This window comes from Saccharomyces kudriavzevii (genome assembly GCF_947243775.1).
Source record: "Saccharomyces kudriavzevii IFO 1802 strain IFO1802 genome assembly, chromosome: 15".
In the NCBI taxonomy this organism is placed as follows: Eukaryota; Fungi; Ascomycota; class Saccharomycetes; order Saccharomycetales; family Saccharomycetaceae; genus Saccharomyces; species Saccharomyces kudriavzevii.
The window spans coordinates 79,553-99,009 of NC_079286.1; the positions used below are offsets into that span (position 1 = coordinate 79,553).

General features: G+C 39.1%; 11 protein-coding genes across 11 annotated transcripts; 5 read left to right on the forward strand and 6 right to left on the reverse strand.

The window, feature by feature from the left end:
* Positions 1–147: 147 nt before the first annotated feature.
* On the reverse strand, positions 148–1,893 carry SMF1 (divalent metal ion transporter SMF1; the record flags this gene model as incomplete). The annotated part of the gene is made up of 1 exon (XM_056231054.1): positions 148–1,893. The coding sequence occupies one exon, from the start codon at positions 1,891–1,893 to the stop codon at positions 148–150; it is 1,746 nt and encodes a 581-aa protein (XP_056084911.1).
* Positions 1,894–2,499: 606 nt separating this feature from the next.
* RPS19A (40S ribosomal protein eS19) lies at positions 2,500–3,318 on the reverse strand (the record flags this gene model as incomplete). Its single annotated transcript, XM_056231055.1, has 2 exons — positions 2,500–2,914; positions 3,299–3,318. The coding sequence occupies 2 exons, from the start codon at positions 3,316–3,318 to the stop codon at positions 2,500–2,502; spliced, it is 435 nt and encodes a 144-aa protein (XP_056084912.1).
* Positions 3,319–3,816: 498 nt separating this feature from the next.
* RPL18A (60S ribosomal protein eL18) lies at positions 3,817–4,819 on the reverse strand (the record flags this gene model as incomplete). Its single annotated transcript, XM_056231056.1, has 2 exons — positions 3,817–4,265; positions 4,708–4,819. 2 exons carry the CDS (start codon positions 4,817–4,819, stop codon positions 3,817–3,819), a joined length of 561 nt encoding a protein of 186 aa, XP_056084913.1.
* Positions 4,820–5,245: 426 nt separating this feature from the next.
* On the reverse strand, positions 5,246–6,751 carry MCH4 (Mch4p; the record flags this gene model as incomplete). Its single annotated transcript, XM_056231057.1, has 1 exon — positions 5,246–6,751. The coding sequence occupies one exon, from the start codon at positions 6,749–6,751 to the stop codon at positions 5,246–5,248; it is 1,506 nt and encodes a 501-aa protein (XP_056084914.1).
* Positions 6,752–7,967: 1,216 nt separating this feature from the next.
* Positions 7,968–9,917, forward strand: RRI2 (Rri2p; the record flags this gene model as incomplete). Its single annotated transcript, XM_056231058.1, has 1 exon — positions 7,968–9,917. One exon carries the CDS (start codon positions 7,968–7,970, stop codon positions 9,915–9,917), a length of 1,950 nt encoding a protein of 649 aa, XP_056084915.1.
* Positions 9,918–10,239: 322 nt separating this feature from the next.
* Positions 10,240–11,385, forward strand: MSN1 (Msn1p; the record flags this gene model as incomplete). The annotated part of the gene is made up of 1 exon (XM_056231060.1): positions 10,240–11,385. The coding sequence occupies one exon, from the start codon at positions 10,240–10,242 to the stop codon at positions 11,383–11,385; it is 1,146 nt and encodes a 381-aa protein (XP_056084916.1).
* Positions 11,386–11,866: 481 nt separating this feature from the next.
* Positions 11,867–13,645, forward strand: PAP2 (non-canonical poly(A) polymerase PAP2; the record flags this gene model as incomplete). The annotated part of the gene is made up of 1 exon (XM_056231061.1): positions 11,867–13,645. The coding sequence occupies one exon, from the start codon at positions 11,867–11,869 to the stop codon at positions 13,643–13,645; it is 1,779 nt and encodes a 592-aa protein (XP_056084917.1).
* A 95-nt stretch (positions 13,646–13,740) lies between these two features.
* PTH4 (Pth4p) lies at positions 13,741–14,349 on the reverse strand (the record flags this gene model as incomplete). Its single annotated transcript, XM_056231062.1, has 1 exon — positions 13,741–14,349. One exon carries the CDS (start codon positions 14,347–14,349, stop codon positions 13,741–13,743), a length of 609 nt encoding a protein of 202 aa, XP_056084918.1.
* A 398-nt stretch (positions 14,350–14,747) lies between these two features.
* SKM1 (putative serine/threonine protein kinase SKM1) lies at positions 14,748–16,715 on the forward strand (the record flags this gene model as incomplete). Its single annotated transcript, XM_056231063.1, has 1 exon — positions 14,748–16,715. One exon carries the CDS (start codon positions 14,748–14,750, stop codon positions 16,713–16,715), a length of 1,968 nt encoding a protein of 655 aa, XP_056084919.1.
* A 424-nt stretch (positions 16,716–17,139) lies between these two features.
* MSB4 (Rab GTPase-activating protein MSB4) lies at positions 17,140–18,621 on the forward strand (the record flags this gene model as incomplete). Its single annotated transcript, XM_056231064.1, has 1 exon — positions 17,140–18,621. One exon carries the CDS (start codon positions 17,140–17,142, stop codon positions 18,619–18,621), a length of 1,482 nt encoding a protein of 493 aa, XP_056084920.1.
* Positions 18,622–18,690: 69 nt separating this feature from the next.
* Positions 18,691–19,335, reverse strand: MDY2 (Mdy2p; the record flags this gene model as incomplete). The annotated part of the gene is made up of 1 exon (XM_056231065.1): positions 18,691–19,335. One exon carries the CDS (start codon positions 19,333–19,335, stop codon positions 18,691–18,693), a length of 645 nt encoding a protein of 214 aa, XP_056084921.1.
* Positions 19,336–19,457: the final 122 nt, after the last annotated feature.

A 19,457-nucleotide genomic window follows, 5' to 3' on the forward strand; every position in this document is an offset into this window, starting at 1 on the left:
ATTTTCCATTAAATTTAATTGTGTATTTACAAAAGTCACTTGAAATTTCATGCCTCATTGATCGTCATACAAAATAAGGAGCACACAAATCACTCCACTTAAGATCCGATAGGAAAGTGTACATGAAAGCGCCACAGAATGCAAGCGCTAACTGACATCACCATGCGACATACCCAATTGGACAATGGCGTAAACGTTTAATAATGATAAGAAAATCCACACAATGATAGCAATCACTGTGATGACCCAGTTATTCGCCATATGAACAATTTTGACTTCCTTCCCATTTTCTAATTCCATATCACTAGTATTACTTTGGTCGACCTCATTGCTTGCATTGACTACAGCCCCAGAAGCGGTGTTGACATTTTGATGATTACTATTGTCTCCTTCAGTATGATCAACAGTGATTTCTGTTTTCATGATAGATTTCTTACAGGTAAAGAAAATCAAAGGGGCGACCAAAAATGGCAAGACTATAGATAAGACGACTTGGGAAGCATTTAACGCCTTTGACAACGCTTCTCTACCAATACAAATAGAAATGATCAAACAGGGTATTATGGAAATGCATCTGGTTGCTAATCGTCTTTGCCATGGTTGCAACTTCCAATTAATATGACCTTCACTAACAATCTGGCCTGCCATAGTACATACCACGCCTGCAGATTGACCACTTAATAAAAGCGCCAACATGAAAATCGTTCCTGCTGCTGGTGCCAAATTTCTCGATAACAACTCATGAATAGTAAATAAGTCTGCCCCATCTGCCTCTGAAGAATTGTATAGCGTAGAACCTGCTACCACTAAGATGGCGCAGTTGACGAAGAGGGCCAATGTGAAAAGAGTTACGCTTAATTCAATCATAGAATATTTCATACAGTACTTTATAGCAGCATTAGTGGGTCTATAATTGTAGTATTTTTCTTCCATGATTGCTTCATCAGATTTGGATTGCTTCTTTTTATCATCATCGTTTGAAACAGTATAATTACCGTGCTTAACGTCATAATCTAAAAGCCTCGGCTGCACCAATGCAGAACCCAAGAATAAGGAATGTGGCATGACAGTAGCACCTAAAATAGAGACGGCAGTATAAATACCATTATGCTCAAACATTTGAGACGATGGAACAAATCCCCTAAATACTTGTTTCACCGAGGTAGTCTTTGGGATGTAGGCCAATTCTACTGCGAAACAAATGCAGACGCCAACAACCAATACTGCAACAAAGCACTCAAACATTCTAATAAACCTGATTGAAGATGCTCCTGGCCTGTATGTAAACATTATTAAGAACACATCCACAACGGTTATGGCCACACCCGCAGGTAGTGGCACCTTGATCAGAATGTTCAAAGCAATCGCTGTACCAATAACTTCGGCTATATCAGTGGCTATAACAGCACATTCTGCGAAGAAGTACAATGTCCAGTTGAGCCATCTTGGCAAATACTCTCTACAAGCCCTACTCAAATCCAGTCCGGTGACAGAACCTAACTTGATGCATAGGCATTGCAAGAATATAGCGATAAAATTGGATAACAATATGATACAAAGTAGTGAAAATTGATTGGAGGCACCTGCGTCAACAGCAGTAGAGTAATTACCGGGATCGATATAAGCCACACTAACCATTAATCCGGGACCAATAAACTTCAAGTATTTAGAAAAAATATCTCTCATGACCTGTCTCTTCGAAACATGTGCATTGTCTTCTTCGTGGTCACTTGAGTTGACTGTGAAAGTCTTTATTGGAGCGTCTTCCTCAGGGGCCACTTTAAAATCTTTTTTATCCTTCAATTCAATAACTTCCTCGGAGGAATACTTTCTTTGATGGGCTTCGCTAGCGCCAACAGCAACTGCGGCATGAGAAGAACTAACATTGGCCATCTTGAGACGATCAAAAAAGTTAAATGTTTCTGCCGATGTAAGAATATTTTCGCAAGTCAAACATTAGAGATTTAGGTGTTAAAATCTAACAGCCATGTACTTACGTACACACATTATATAACACTGAACTCCTTCGGCGGAGTTAGCAAACTTTAAAAAACAAAGATGCATAAAGGGAAACTAGGGTCCACGCAATGCGGACACATAGTCTCAACACGAGAATGCAGACAGAAATAATTTTAAAATGGTTTTTCACCCCACTTGGCCAGTTCTACTGCGAATGTATACCTTGAAGAATAGAACTATGTTGGAAGCCCTCGTTTAACCACGCTTCTTCAAATAAGTCAACGTCGGCGGCCTTGCCGTATATAGTAAGAATTACTGGCTCGCCGAATATAAAAGCAACGGGCTAGCCGGAATATATGCAAGGCAAAGTAGGATCGAAAAGGCGCGTTAACAGAGTTCCTAGAGCGGAATGGTTCTAAAACGTTTGGCGTGCGATTTCCTTCTTCTTTGTAGCTTTTAAACTTTATTATTATTACTTGTTGTATGATGATAATTGCAGTAGTACATATATATACATATATATAATTTAAAGATTTATATTTATTCGTCTTCTTCCAAAGTTTGAGCGGCAATACGATCCAAATCTCTTTGACCGTTTTCAGAGATTCTTCTACCACCCTTTGGAGAAATTTCAACGATACCGATCTTTTCCAAAGCTTGCAAAACCTTTCTGTTGATGGAACCAGAAGCGTCAATGTGCTTAAATGGTCTGACACCTCTGCTCTTGGCACCACCGTACAATTTGTTCAATTTACCGACACCGACTTGCTTTCTCATGTAAATGTGTCTAGCAACAGAGGCGGCACGCTTGTAGAACCAACCTTCGGAATCTTGTGGTGGCATTTCGTTACCAGAAGAGGTCTTGACAATGTCAACGTAACCTGGAACTTCTAGCTTACCTTGTCTTTGCAAGAAAGAAGCATAAGCGTTAATAAAATCTTGAGCAGCAACGTCTCTGTAGAAAAAAAAATAAAAACAAAAAGTTGTTGTTAGTAAATAGGACAGTTTGAAAAAAGTACTCCATTGATCATTATATCTCTTGGAGCTTCGTCGCAGTAGAGTCGAAATGCTAAGTTGCCTCTTTTGTCCTCGCAGTTTTTTTCTCTAATTCAATGGCTTCTAAATTGATATTTTATTACTCATGAATCTCGGGTCAATACCTTGTTTTATGGGTGGAGTTGACATAATACACTGTGAAAATATATGTCTAACAACGTGACCTATCTTACGTTGGTGGACACGGTCTTCATACGCGTGCTCACTGCTGACAACTGCGTTCTGTCTCCATTTGAGCTCCTGAAACATAATAATAATCATCATCACTGTCATTTTTACGTACCTAACGGAAACACCTGGCATTTTTGTTCTATTTGTCGATCGTTCAACTTCACTCTGAATCAAGTTTTACCGAACACACCTGGTACAAGTTATACAAGCCATATTTACTTCAATTCACCTATATCTCACCAATGTCTCAATGGGACATTTACAAACAAGCTCAGAGGTTCCTCTCTAGCCCGGAAACTTCCACGGTGTTTGGCGACTCGTTTCGTGAGAAATGAAAAGAAAATAGGTGACTCGCCCGCGTATGAGAAGGGGTACGGATTAAACAGACATGCTTTATGTACGGATGTAGTAAAGTCCTGATAAAGTTTCTGCAAGAAATGAGCAGGAAAATAGAGGATGGACTTTAATCAAAATCATTAATCCGTGATGAATGGAACGCAATTCTTAATTGACCCTAATTACGTGATATAATTGTTCCATTTGTTTAAGGAAACGATTAAAAGTGTATGTAGGTAATGAATTACAAATGAGTAATAAAAGAGTAAATATGAAATTTTGATCTTATCTAACTTACACCTTGAAACCCTTAGATCTTCTTCTACCTCTAGCTCTCTCGAACTTTCTACCGGTAGATAAGATTCTTGGGGCCTTACCCTTGTGTGGACCCATACCGAAGTGTCTGACAGCTTCTCTGGAGTTTCTTGGACCTCTCAAGATCAAAGTGTTTTGACCCTTTGGAGCTCTGACAGCCAATTGATCCAAAGTGATACATTCACCACCAGCTTTAACAATCTTAGCTCTGGCACCAGCAGTGAATCTCAAAGCAGCAACAGTGGTCTTTGGGAATTCGTAGATTCTGGAATCGTCGGTAACGGTACCAACAACGACAACAGTCTTGTTAGCAGCACCTTCTTGCTTCAAAGCTCTAGAAATTCTAGAGGCAGAAACAGGTGGTCTGTTGATCTTAGACAAGAACAAAGCCTTTAAGACAACCTTGTTGAATGGAGCATCAGTACGACCTAAAAATAAAAGAAAAATGTTAGTAACTAATGGACTGAAGGACTGGAAAACGATTGTTTCCCATACTAATCTTACATTGGATTAGAATAAGATTCTGCTCACTGGTTTGCAATACCGCACAAAACGTAATCTAGAGAAGAAATGATATTCTTTTCATTTATTCGTTTGCACTCGCAGAATTTTAACGTCTAGTCTCTTTTGATACGACGCCCATTTCAATCAGCTTGAACTGACTAGCTAATAGCCTGTCATATCAAAAGCGAGTACTAGATAATCGCGAAAAACATTAACCAATATTTTTCAGCAAACCTCATTGAATACATTAGAAAACTAACGGACTTACCAAAGTTCGTAGGTTAATTCATTGTATCCGATGTAACAGAATCCTTCTAACCATATATTGGCGTTGGCTGGAACCACTAATAATATTTCTGAACATACGAGCTAAGAAAGTGTATAATTTGACTAATAACTTCAAGTAGACATTGTCAGACTTTGGAGCAGTTCTGTGACCAGATCTCTTATGTTGCTTGGAAGTGTGATCGATACCCATTGTGAATCCGTAAGCTTGATGATCTTTTTTCTTGAAGAAGATGCGAAAAATTGATCATAGCAAAAATTTCAACTTGACTAGTTTTAAACTAGTTTACGAACGTCACTTGAGGAAGCCAAAAGTTTACAGCAGCGTCCAAGTGAAGAAGAGTGCGTTTCGAAAAACGAAATTTCGGACAATGAAATTTCGGTAAAAAAAAAGTCACTTTTCGAGAGAAAGAAAGTTTCGAATTGTACACCCACACATATTTGACAAATAGGTACAACTTGAACCTGTACACCCTACAATCGAAACGAAAACAGTCTTTAAAAGCAGGAAAGGGTGGTATGGCACAAATGTGTGTATACGATGGTATAGTGTTTTAAAAGCTATAGTGAATATACAATTTTTAAGCTAAAAAGGAAGATATTTCTCTGAGTATGAGTCTCAAAACTTACAAAGTTTTGCACCAACACAAATATGTCTTGATATCACATAGCATGCAGCACCCGCTGCCATTAACGCTGAATTAAATATAATAAAGTGATTATAGTTGGCTACAGTACCCTTGCCAATTAAAGTACCTCCGATTGGTAGAACTGGGATAGTAACCAACGATTGTAACAGGTATACTGTCGCATAACGTTTGCCAAAATCAGTGGTCTTAGAAATCTGTCCAATGCACACAGGTGTTAGCGATAGAATAGAACCTGTCGAAAACCCCCAGAGACAGACGTATGCCCATAGAACCTTTGTATTACCTCCAAATGGTAACCACATAACGAAATTGAATAAGGCAGCCATCGAGATGGTAATGATTTCGACATTGAACCTGCCGATGAACTTGTCTGCAAAATAGCCCGGAATGTACCTTCCAAGTATACCAACAGCATTGGAAGCAGTGATCATTGTATAAGCAACACTTTCTGTGTTCCCTCTTGCCATGGAATAAGATGCTAGATATGTAGCACATGAAGTCAGGGAACTTTCAGCAAAGGAAGCACCTATTGCCACGAATAAGAATTTTCCCTCCAAAAAATATCTCCAATTGAATACGGAGGAAATATACCACTTCGCCACTTCCGACTTGGATTCGAATGGTTGTACGAAAGGTTTGGTCCTTTCTTTGGCGAAGACTGAAGCGCAAACGAGAGAGGCCAAGCAAATGAATGCCAAGATTCTGATCGCCCATTGAAAACCCACTTCTTTATATAATTTTCTTAACATTATGGGGAAAATAATACCTCCTATGGAACCCCCCATGGTACTGATGGACGTAGCAATACCTCTTCTCCTTAAAAACCAGGTTGCTACAGTTCCTATCAAAGGAGTCATTAAAATTCCTGTTCCAAGCCCAGAGCACACGGAGAACGCTAATATGAACTGCCACACAGAGTTACAACTTGCTAGTGCGAAAATGCCACCAGTATAGATAACTGTGCCGGTGCACATCAAACCAATACTACCGTTTCTATCAAAATAGCCACCGGAAAGTATACAACTCAGAAAACTGATAGCTAGGTATAAGGAGAAAATCCAAGACGTCGTTGAAGAAGAAATATTTGCCAGTTGATGTTTGGAAATGTACGATTCAATGGCTCCTAAAGAATTAATTAGGCCGAAAACTGGTATGAGTCCCATGAAAGAACCGAAGACCACCAGCCACGCTTGAAGTCCGCCATCTGGAAATTCTGTATCATCATCGTAGATTAAGGAGTCTTCTGGGGTATTTAAGACCCTTGAGGTGACATTGGTCAATTTAGTAGCATCAAGATCCACCTGATCACTATTTTTCTTTAGAATAGCATCATCTACATTCAAATTTGGATGATAGCCTGAACTTGGGCCCTCTCTCATCTCGAGTTCCACATCATCGTCTGGCGTAGATTGCGCTTCGTGATCCTTGGGGAACAAGAACCTTTTGGAGTTCGCAATAATGGGAATATTCAACATTCTCCAGTTGTTCTCTCTATTTGAGATTCACCTGATAGCCTTACCAAGCGAAAATATGAGTTTGTTGTAGGCGCGCCAAGAAATGTTTGTCTACCTGAAATCAATCTTATATTATATTTGGAATACGCGGTGTGACTCTTCGCCATCTCGCCTGTTAATTACCGCCTGTAGGCACGGCTGTATCATTTAAGAAGAGAAGCTATCGAGAATTTCTGGAAAAGGAAAAAAAGACTCTTATCACCATGAGCAAGTGAATATCTTGAGGAACCAACCAGAGGAGGGGGGGCCCGCAATTGAAAGGGGGGACGAAAGTACGTAAAGGACACATATAGTGATCAGGATGACGAGCAGTTTCTACAGATCAAATCATCTTGATTGGTACACAAAATCCCTTCGTATAGATGAAGGAAGTACTTATCTTCTCTAAATGTATTCTTATATAGTTGATCTGGCTTTTGCATCCCTTTAATTTATGGTTTCATTTGGCAGCCATAAGTAAAGTAGGAAGGCGGCTTATGGCACATTAAGCGAGCTACCGTAGATCGAGCGTTTTCTCCTTCTGGTTGGACTTGAGAGATTATATACAGGGGCAAGCAATCGTGTGGTTTCTGGGCAGTTTAACGCCCATCAAGTATGACCAACAATTGCCGTTAAAATGACCAATTTATTGATATCAAAAGATAGAATATTCTGAGAAGCTTTTTCATAAATTTTGGTTTACTTGCGATCAGAATTTCCGTAGTGTCTAAAAGAAGGAGATTCTGATCTTACTCTCAGGTTGCTTGATCAATCGCCTTTACTGGCAATGACGCCACTAATTTGATATCTTTTGGACTTCAGTTACCGTCATTCGAAACTTGAGATTCTAGGTTCGTTTAATGGCAACGAACTTTGCGCCGATTAGCTTTCCATGCCCTCCTGAAAACTCATTTCTTAAGAATGTACTTAACACCTACTGATATAACTCCTGCGTATATTACCAGAGCAGTGACCCGAACATGCGAACACTAGCGAATATTCTATGTTTGCTGATGCCAGTTTGATTTTTTTTTTTCATTCATTTCCCTAAAGAACTAAGTGTGCATTTTTGAAGAATTTGATCCTCGCTGAAAAATACTATAAGGGGTGCTGGATCATTTGTTTGTGATCTGTTCAACTGTATCAAATACCGATAACGTTAACATAGTAAAAGTCCAGAGGGTTCACAAAACTAAGAATGTCTGATGAAGAAGATAACTATGATGACTTCATGCTATCGGATGATGAAGGCATGGAGTCCATTGAAATGGAAGAGGAAAGCGGTGATGAAGACGAGGAAATGTTGCGACTAAATGAAGAGGATGATCGAGAACATCAAGACCGAGATGTGGGACAGCATTTACAGCATGTGCAGGATTCATTGGAGGAGGACCATAAAGAGGAAGATATTTGTGAAAAACTCTTTGAGCAAGGTCAAAATTTCAAGAGGGACGAACAATACAAAGAAGCTCGTGATTCATTTCTGAAGATATATTATAGGGGTGAATTTTCGTGTGATGATGGTATGGAAAGGCTTTTGGCGTGGAAATTTAAGGCATTGAATGAAATATTACGTTTGAGAGCAGCACAGCTTTACTTTCAAAAAAACTGTACCAGGGATTTAGCCCTTCAAGTTCTTGAAGATACAGCAACTATGTCGGTTTTCTTACAAAGAATGGATCACCAAATCAATAAAAATGTATCTGAATTGCTCTCAGACACTTTTGAGATACTGGCACCCAAGTGGGAAAGAGTGTTCTTATTCGACGTGGAGAAGGTTGACAAAGAGAATATGATCTGCAGAATTAAGTTTCAAAAAAATTTCATGGATCAGTTCCAATGGATATTGAAAAAGTCAGACAAAAACAGCAAACTCAAAAATCTTCAGTATATCATCAGAAAGAAGTTGCTTATTGCACTTATCTGGCATCGAAGATTAACTACGGGTGATATTTTCATTCCAGAAATTTCTTCTCAAATACAAAATATCGCTCGGGGTAATGAACATGCTTCTATTGAGGATAATAATGATTTGGAAAGCGTGTCAATACTGCTGCAGTATTACATATTGGAGTTTATGAAGTCTGCACGAATAAAAAATAGAAGTTTATTCGAAAAATGCATAAGAAACTTTGAGCTGATGATATCTAGGTCGCTTACCTTCTCGCAAGAGTCTGGATTGATGGTAATATTGTATACTTCCAAGGCGGTTTGGATTTTAGACTCTGATTCGGAAGACGATATCTCCTTCGCACTGGTGAATTATTATGATCGGAAAGAAGAATTGAAAGATATGTTCCTTCATATTTTAAAGCATTTAGAGGAGATGGGGAAATTCCGGGAGAGAGATATTACTTCTCTGTTTCACAAATTTGTGCTTTGCGGCTTCATCTTCACCAGCATAATTTTAGAAGCTATCAGTACCGATAAAATTAATCCATTTGATTTCGAACAGGTGAAGATTGCCTTAGGTAGCCCCGTTGTTAGTGTGTTAAAGAATGTCTACAAATGTTTTACACAGTTGGAATTAAGAGAGCTAAACGCTAATATATCTCGTATCCCCGAATTGTCCATAGTACTGAGTAAAATCATTCAAGATATCTACTATCTGGCCCAGACCCTAAAGCTATGGAAAAAAATCGCACGATTGTATTCTTGCATCTCCATAAATGATATCATAATGATGCTGCAGATAAGTAATGATAATGAAATGACAAGAGACGATTTATTGACAATCTTAATGCGATCAATCATGAAAGATAGGTCGATGGTGTATTTCAAGTTAGATTTAACTAGTGATTTGGTCTATTTTGGAGATGAGAACAAGGTCATGCTACCGAGGTGTTCCAAAGAAGAATTTCGTTTAACGGGCTCTCCCAAAGATGATGGATCCACGGCAAATGCCAGACTCATAGACTTTGAGTATGTCAACGACGTCGGAATTTACAGTAACCCGACGAGAATAAAAACAAAGTCCTCTAAAGAGTTCTTTAATACGTTAAGAAAATCTAGGGAAACGGTAAAGTTACCTAAGGTAAACGATCAGTCCAATGAAGATGTATTTTTACCATCGTATGTGAAATTTTCTAACAAGTACTTGGAGCTGACCAAGTTAGTGACAAACAATCTGGCCCAGAATATCACATGAACACGTTTGTGAACACGTTTGTGTTAGCTTTGAAATCTCGGATCTCCACTTTACATAAGATAGCTCTTCTGTAAAAGCCGTTCGAACTATTCGTTTGTAGTGATACTTTTCTGGAGAAATCCAAGATAATAAGGATACGTGAAAGGATATGACGATGTATATTACAATACGGTGTGTTATAACCCATGGTTTCTATCAGCTGTACTGTTGAACAGGAAGTATTTGCCAAAGGTAAAGTGTTTTGATTCATTAATCAAAGTCCCCTCGCTTACAAGAAAAGAAACGAAAGTAGAAAAGGAGATTACCTAGAGCAGGCATCGAAATGTCAAGTAATCAACATATAGGGACGTCAAACCTAAACGAGAATGAGGCTATGCTAACGAATCGTGTTGTAGAACTGGAAAGGCGGATGTCGATGTTTGAAGGAATCTTCCACGCGTTGAGTAATCGTCTCGACCTTCACTTCAAAAAATACGATGTGGTGGTAAATTCCCAACAGCAACAAATTAACGAACTGACCGCCTTTCTATCAACGTTACTGAATGACCAGCAACGCCACGCTGAGATTCTGAGTGAGAAACTGAGTGGAACGTTGCATGGGGTGTCAGCTACATCGATATCTTTGGGTCAGACCCTTGACCCGCAAGGCTTCACTGATGGGCCTCCGGCACCGAGCGCTCAGAGGAACTACGGTTCAGTATCTATGAATAATGACGAAACTGGCAATACACAAAATGAAGGGTCCGTTAGCAATGAGACGCTCTTCGAGGACATTTTGAATGGAAATGCGCAAGAGAATGATAAGAATCAACAACAGTCTAACAGTTCAAATCCAATAAACCAAGAAACCAGCGCCAACCCCCCCGTGGATAGTCGATTCAACAAGCCGCAGAATTACAATCCTAATCTAGTCCCTTCTTTGGAGGGTTATTCAGCGAACCCACCCAGTAATGATGGTGGCCAAAGTCAAGGTTTATACATAAGTAGCACGTCTTCGCAGTCTCAACAGTCTCCTAATCTGCAGAAAATTTCTCCAGATCGTGAAAATGCGGTGGAATCGGATGCACAAGAAAGCGTACCGACATTTGAAGAGGAACAGTATGAAACCAAAACGGGACTCAAGAGGAAGCGGATAGTTTGTACAAGGCCATTTGAATTTATTAAATCACCGCATTCAGTGATGGAAGTATGGAAGGAGTATACTGAAGGCATAAATGGGCAGCCTTCTATAAGGAAAATGGAAGCTCTTTACCAAACAGCATGGAGGCGAGATCCAGCAGTGAATAAAAGATACTCGAGAAGAAAAGTTCTTTGGAAAGCCATTCAAACTGGTCTCAACCGTGGGTATTCCTTGAATTATGTTATTGAAATTTTAGAAAACTCAAGATACGTTAACGATAAACAAAAGGTTAAACAGCCCATCGGTTGGTTATGCCATAGTTCTCATATTCCAGAAACTTTGAAGTAGACATTTGTTTCTTCTGTCATTGATTTTTTATTCGAAATTAGCCCTTGTAACATTATGCCTATCTTAATGATTTAATAATTGGACTTTCCTCCAAAAGCGAGTTGTATCTGTAATAATAATCCCCAATAATACCCTTAAAAACTCGGAAGCCAGGTAACAACACTGTATATGTACACATATATGTATATATAATATGCCTTGTATTTTGCGCGCTTTTTATACTAAGCTCAGCTGGGGACTTGAGTGGAGAGTGTTGGATGCCACATATCCAATTTTTTATTCTGATTCCCAATTACCTCTTGAGAGTTGAATTTATTCATCGCGCTCAGCTTCTTATACGTGCTGCTAAAATAAACGTGAAAAAAAAAAAAAACAACGTAAAATAATCTTATATATCAAGCCTTGCAACGAATAGGTGACAGAAAGCGTTACTTTGTCTTGCTCAAAAGTGTGAATAAAGTAAGACCACCGTGTTATAACTATGGGAGCAAAGAGCATAGTAGCTTCCTCTTCTTCAAAGAAATCCAAGAAACAGCATAATGGAAAGATGAAAAAAAATAAAAAAATCAAGAAGGTGCGGAAGTCGAAGAAGGATACATCGACGAGCGACGAGAACGAAGCAGGAAATCTGCCCAAGCTGAACGACCAAGAAATTAATAAAAATCCCGACGACCATGTCACTTCTGATGGCATTCTCGTATTAGAAAAGAAATCGGATGATGATGAAGGATTTGATGACTATGATGGCCATTTTGATAATCCTACCGACGTTCCCTCAACCACTGAAGAAAATAAGACACCTTTATTGACGGTACATGGTAGTGAAAGAGATCTAGCGAATAATGATGATTTCATTTCTCTTTCAGCTAGTTCTGAAGATGAGGACGCTAAAAAAGAAGAAGAGGAAAGGCAGAAAAAAGAAGCAGAACTTCTGAGAATAAGGCAAAAGGAAATTCTTAATACCGATTATCCATGGATCTTGAACCATGATCATTCCAGGCAAAAGGAAATTTCCGATTGGTTAACCTTTGAAATCAAGGATTTTGTTGCATATATTTCACCAAGTCGTGAAGAGATTGAAATTCGTAACCAAACTATAAGTACGATTAGGGAAGCACTGAAACAACTATGGCCAGATGCTGATTTGCATGTATTTGGGTCCTACTCAACCGATTTGTATTTGCCTGGTTCCGATATCGATTGTGTGGTAAATAGCGAACTTGGTGGTAAAGAAAGTAGAAATAACTTGTATTCCTTGGCAAGTCACTTGAAGAAAAATAATCTAGCAACAGAGATTGAGGTAGTTGCTAAGGCTCGTGTGCCGATTATCAAGTTTGTCGAGCCACATTCAAGAATACACATAGATGTTTCCTTTGAAAGAACAAATGGTCTAGAGGCTGCAAAGTTGATCAGAGAATGGTTAAACGATACTCCTGGCCTTCGAGAATTGGTTCTTATTGTGAAGCAATTTTTACATGCAAGAAGACTAAATAATGTGCATACCGGTGGTTTGGGGGGATTTAGTATTATTTGCCTTGTTTTTTCCTTCTTGCATATGCATCCACGTATAATAACCAAGGAAATTGATTCAAAGGACAATTTGGGTGTACTTCTGATAGAGTTTTTCGAACTTTACGGAAAAAATTTTGGTTACGACGATGTTGCATTAGGATCATCGGATGGCTACCCGATATACTTTCCAAAATCTTCATGGAGTGCTATTCAACCTATCAAGAATCCATTTTCCTTGGCCATCCAAGATCCAGGCGACGAATCAAATAACATTAGTCGAGGATCTTTTAATATTCGAGACATCAAAAAGGCATTTGCCGGTGCTTTTGATCTATTAACAAATAGATGTTTTGAATTGCATTCAGCAACCTTTAAGGATCGATTAGGGAAAAGTATCTTAGGTAATGTAATCAAGTACCGTGGTAAGGCAAGAGATTTTAAGGATGAAAGGGGTTTGGTACTTAATAAGGCCATCATTGAAAATGAAAACTATCATAAAAAACGTAGCAGAATAATTCACGATGAAGAATTCACCGAAGATACAGCAACTTCTACAGCCACTACTACAGAAGATGATTATGAAATAATAGAACCACCCACCAAGAGGGCCAGGACAGAAACTGTTAAACCCCAACCCAAAAGTGAGCCGTCAGAAAAGAAAAGCGAGGAATCTCATATCACCATATCAAGCGACGACGATGACGATGACGATGAAGATGAAGATGGATATAATCCCTATAGTCTTTGATGTTGAAGGCGTTTTTTGTTTGATAGATGAATATATACATATATATATGACGGTGAACCTGGATGGAACTTACGTTTAGATTTACGTGTTATGTACTAGTAATTGAATTTAATTTTGCATCTATTCTTCTTTTTATCGCCATGCGCCTTCTTATTGAGAAGTCGTACTTTGTTAGATTTCTCTTTAATGTTGGTCCATTTTTTCGTAGTCTCGGCCGTAGTGTCATTAGGAAACTGGCAGGTTTGTTTGATCTCGTGGACCAACTTCTCGAAGCATTTTAGTTTATTAGTTTCCCTTGATCTGGTTTCATCGGATTGAATTACTACAGAATCACTGCTTTTAGTATAGTAGCGAAACTTGCTGCTACATATGATATTTCTCACTTCGTGAGGGATCCAAGCACAACTTGATAAAGTAGGAAGTGTTAGCGTACATTTACTATTCACTTTATTGACGTTTTGACCCCCCGGACCACTAGCACGATCATACCGCAAGACGAATTCTTTCGAGGGCAAGCACGTTATACTGAGTGTTTTCAGCCAGTCTCTTGCAAAAACAAGTTCGGGCTTTTTCCTGATCGCCTCATTGCTGATCAATCGCACCGTATGTTTGATGCATAGTTGCTCCTTGCAGTGCCTTGCTCGTAAGAATGCGAGCACGGTGGAGTACCTAACAAGTTTAAAGTTTCCCATGAATGTTGTCATACGATGTTCTTGGCGTAGTTTCTCTCAGTTTTGCAAAAAAGGCCGGCTGTAAAACCCACGACTCTGTTGTTTTTTGCCTTATACGCCTAATGTTATCAGCCCCTTGGAAGACACGAAATGTTGATTATCCGTTTCCAGATCTGGTAAACATCGATTTGCGATAATTCCTATTGTTGTCAGCACGGGTGTTGTGGTTTGTTTTAAACTAAAAAAAGAATGAAGGAACAGAACACATTTACTTAACCAAGTTGTGTGGGGAGCCTTTCGTGGGAGTAGAATATATATTGGATTTATAAAAAGTTGCGCCTAATCTTTTCCAATGAAATATACGACAGGTGAAATTTTTGAAACATATACACTTGAGGACATATAAGCAAGGATCGGGAGAATTTCTTTCCATGAAGGGTATAAAAAAGGAAGGATGGATATCTTATAAAGCGGATGGAATGTTCTCGTTCTTATGGCAAAAAAGGTACTTGATATTGAATGATTCGTATCTATTGTTTTACAAAAATGATAGGCTCAATGAGGAACCCGTTTTATCCGTGGCTTTGACTAGCATATCAAACGTTAGCAGGATACAATTGAAGCAAAATTGTTTTGAGATTCTTCGAGCAACAGATCAAAGGGACAACTTATCCGCCATAAATTCCTATTTTTATGAATCCAATTCCAAAAGATCAATATTCGTATCCACAGGAACCGAGAGAGATTTGCATGGTTGGCTCGATGCTATTTTTGCCAAATGCCCACTATTGAGCGGTGTTTCATCACCAACTAATTTTACACATAAAGTGCATGTTGGGTTTGACCCGAAAATGGGTAATTTTGTTGGGGTGCCTGATGGTTGGGCTAAACTACTACAAACCTCAGAAATTACCTACGACGATTGGAATAGAAATTCAAAGGCCGTTATCAAAGCATTGCAATTTTATGAGGATTACAATGGGCTAGACACCATTCAGTCCGAAAAGCAGACCCATACAAGTTTAGGTTTGAAGCCTTTGAAAAGTCCGACAAAGTATATTGTCAACAAGAGAAGTAACTCTATCAAAAGATCATTGAGTAAGACGCTCAGGAAAAACAAGACGGATTCCATTCTGCCTGCATATCAATCCGAACTTAAGCCTTTTCCCAGATCTTTCGAAGATAACAATAGTGTCACCAGTATAAAGAATTCTAAACTGTATGACGAAGATGGAATGCACGTCAGTAAAGACTATGTAGCATATCTCCAAACAAAACAATTAGAAAAGAGAGAACAGCAAGCTATTCAACAGCATTTTCGAAGGCATGACAGTAATGCGATATTAAAGCCTCACAGGGCAGCGCCATCCGCGCCTATCGCAAAGGATCATGATGGCGGAATCAGAGCGCCCACAGAGGATCTTCTTGAACTGAAGGACGCAGGTAATTTCGATGAAATAATAATGAAGATGAAGACTGTGGCAATTGATGTAAACCCGAGACCGTATTTCCAGATGATAGAAAAGGCAGGCCAGGGAGCTAGCGGCGCAGTATATTTATCGAAAAGAATAAAGCTGCCCCAAGAAAATGATTTGAGATTTTTGAATTCACATTGTCATCGAATTGTAAAAGAAAGGGTGGCTATAAAGCAAATACATTTGTCTAAGCAACCTAAGAAACAGCTGATCATGAATGAACTTTTGGTGATGAACGACTCTCATCACGAAAATATTGTCAATTTTCTTGAAGCCTATATCATTGATGATGAAGAATTATGGGTTATCATGGAGTACATGGAAGGTGGTTGTTTAACGGACATATTGGATGCTGCCGTAGGAAGTAATGATGGTAAGAAATCATCGGCACTGAATGAAAGTCAAATCTCTTATATAGTAAGAGAGACGTGTCAAGGTTTGAAGTTTTTACACGGCAATAACATTATACATAGGGATATTAAATCTGATAATATTTTGCTTAATTCTAGAGGATTGGTCAAAATTACAGACTTCGGATTTTGCGTAGAACTAACAGAGAAAAGAAGTAAACGAGCCACCATGGTGGGTACCCCATACTGGATGGCGCCTGAAATAGTGAATCAGAAGCAATATGATGAGAAGGTCGACGTCTGGTCACTTGGGATAATGCTCATTGAAATGGTAGAAGGAGAACCTCCTTATTTGAATGAAGATCCCTTAAAGGCATTATATTTGATAGCTAATAATGGTTCACCAAGATTGCGACATGCAGAATTGGTGTCTAACAAAACTAGACAATTTTTGGATGCCTGCTTGCAAGTGAAGGTTGAAATGAGAGCGTCAGTGAGGAAATTGCTAACATTTGAATTTTTATCACTGGCGTGTGGCCCTGAGGAGTTCAAATTGGCCATAAAGTGGCGTTAAGATCCGTTTGTTTTTCTCGTCTGTTTTTTATATTAAAAACACATTAATAATATATATGTGTGTGTTTTATTCTCGATTTTAAATTGCATTTTTATTTAGCTACCTTCTTCTTGTTTATTTATAGAAACAAAAACAACAATGATACCATTGCTTCGCGTTATGTCAACAGAAAAAAGGAAAATGAAAAAGAATGTGTTGCCATTCGTTAAGGTTAGATTTCTAGATGAAAGATATATCCGTTAGCTGAAGATAACAAAACTTTTTCAGCGAGGCAGATGATCATTTGGTGAATGGTTTATGGCGGGAAACTATTTTTGAAAAGTAAAGAATAATTTTTTTGTACATCCAACACGGAAGTAATCTAAAAATCAAGGAAAAGCCTCGCAACTTTCCAATTATTTAACGCTAAAACCGGCATGGCAGAATGATAATGCCATCAAATACACCAAATGAAGCCCTCTTGATACCGAACGAAGGTGTTTTGGACACGATCTCGTCATTTAATGAAGATGGTGCAAATTATAGCGTGCTTGATTTATACGATGACGACGAGGAAAATGACGGTAGTTCTTTGATAGAACAAAGAGAGATTTTAACGACGCGAGAGCTAGAGAAAGCAAAGGCATTCACTAGCTTAGTCATGGCAGACCCTGAAAATTTTGATAGATATGGATTTGGCAAAAAAAGTTATTTCATTAGCCAAGAAGAATATGATAAATGGTGGACAGAATACAGCAGATATAGCGAAAGAAGAAAAAAAAAATGGGAGAACTATCTGTGTAAGAATAAAATTGATCTTCACAACGACAATCCTTTACTATATCCTGCAAGAAACGAAGAATTGAGAAAATTTGTCAGAAAAGGTATACCGGCAGAATGGAGAGGGAATGCATGGTGGCATTTTGCCGGAGGTCAGCATAAATTGGACGCCAACGTTGGAGTTTACGACAATTTGAAAAGTGATTGTCGTAAGGGCGCTGTTTCAGGGAAGGATATGGAAGCGATAGAAAGGGATCTTTACCGAACTTTCCCAGATAATATACATTTTCACAAGGAATCGTTTCAAATCGGGGAACCTGCAATGATCCAGTCATTACGTCAAGTCCTAATGACTTTTTCCGTTTATAACACGGCTATTGGATACTGCCAATCGATGAACTTCCTCGTTGGCTTGCTATTATTGTTCATGGATGAGGAGAAAACATTTTGGATGCTGGTTATAATTACGAGCAAGTATTTGCCTGGTGTGTATGAATCTGATTTGGAGGGTGCGAACGTGGACCAAGGGGTCTTGGTGCTGTGCATTAAGGAGTATCTACCTGAGATATGGTCACATATCGAATCGTCGTATATGAACGGCAACGGCAGTAATGAGCAAGTGTCCGAGCCAAAATCAGACCAACAATATCTTAATAGACTTCCTACTCTGACCTTATGCACGGCAAGTTGGTTTATGAGCTGTTTTGTTGGTGTGGTACCCATCGAAACGACGCTGAGGATATGGGACTGCCTATTTTATGAAGAGTCTCATTTCTTATTTAAAGTAGCGCTAGGGATACTAAAATTGAGCGAAAGCGAATTTCTGGAGAGCAAAAGCCAAAAACTGTTCAGACAATACTCTTCATATCCATTTGGCAGCGGTGCCGATACTGATTCCACTTTCAAAAAATTGAAGAACAAGATCAAGACGCAAGAGGAAGCAGATATGGAGATTTTGCAAGTGATTCAAAATTTCCCGAAGCGTTTGCTAAACCCAAACGAAATCTTCGAGAAGGTGCTCATGAAGAAGAAGATGGCGTTGAATAGCATAACTCAAGAAAAAATTGATCAAGACAGGGGATATGTGGCGATGGAGAGGAGCAGGCAAAGGGGAAGTAGCCGCCCAAAGGAGAAAAAAGCAGAATAAAACGCAGATATGCAAAGGCGCAATTGTGTAAAAACGTACATATATATATACTTATTAACCGTGTTAATCTTATTTAGTCAGAGACCAGCCTTTTTGTAGACGCTCCATGATCAGTTCAGCCGCAGGCTGGTTGTTCTTGAACTTGTCGTTCAGTAAGGCTTCGATGTCATCCCAAGGGACAGTCAATTCTTGTACCGGAGCAGACGCAGGGGAGGGAGAAGGAGTGGGTTTTGTTACTTCGGACTCCTTGGCGACCGTCGGATTCGGTTTAGTCATCACAGTAATTGTGGAGTTTGCAGGTCCGATCTTCAGGTCCGACAAGAACAGGTTATCGTGGAGAACTTTGCCTTTTAGAAGCAATTTGATTTCGCTCACATGGGACGCTTTTTCCTCGTCGATCAAGTGCTGTTTTATCTGTAAGACGGTGTCTGATGGGCAGAAATCATGCTCAATGGAGAACTTAGGTGCTTGAATTTTCTTCAAGGTCAAGTGCACGGCGGCGTCCGTTTTTCCCCCTTCATCTTGTTGCAGTTTTAACTTCTTGGCGTGATTCTGTTTGTATTTGTATTTCAAAGTGGGTAATGGAACACCCAAATTGGCAACATCCTTTAGAGGCCGAATGTAGTTTTTTGGTAGCTTCGGGTCAGATAGCGTAGCTAAGGTCAAGAATTTACTAACAAACTCGTGTTCTGGGCCGCTGACGGATGTGCTCATGATTGCTTTCTGGACGTGTGTCTTTTGATCTACTCTCTGCTGTTCACCTCACCCCCTTCTATGCCTATTTATTTCCCGGTTTTCGTTTTTTGTTTCTTTGTTTTTTTTTTTTCAACGTACTT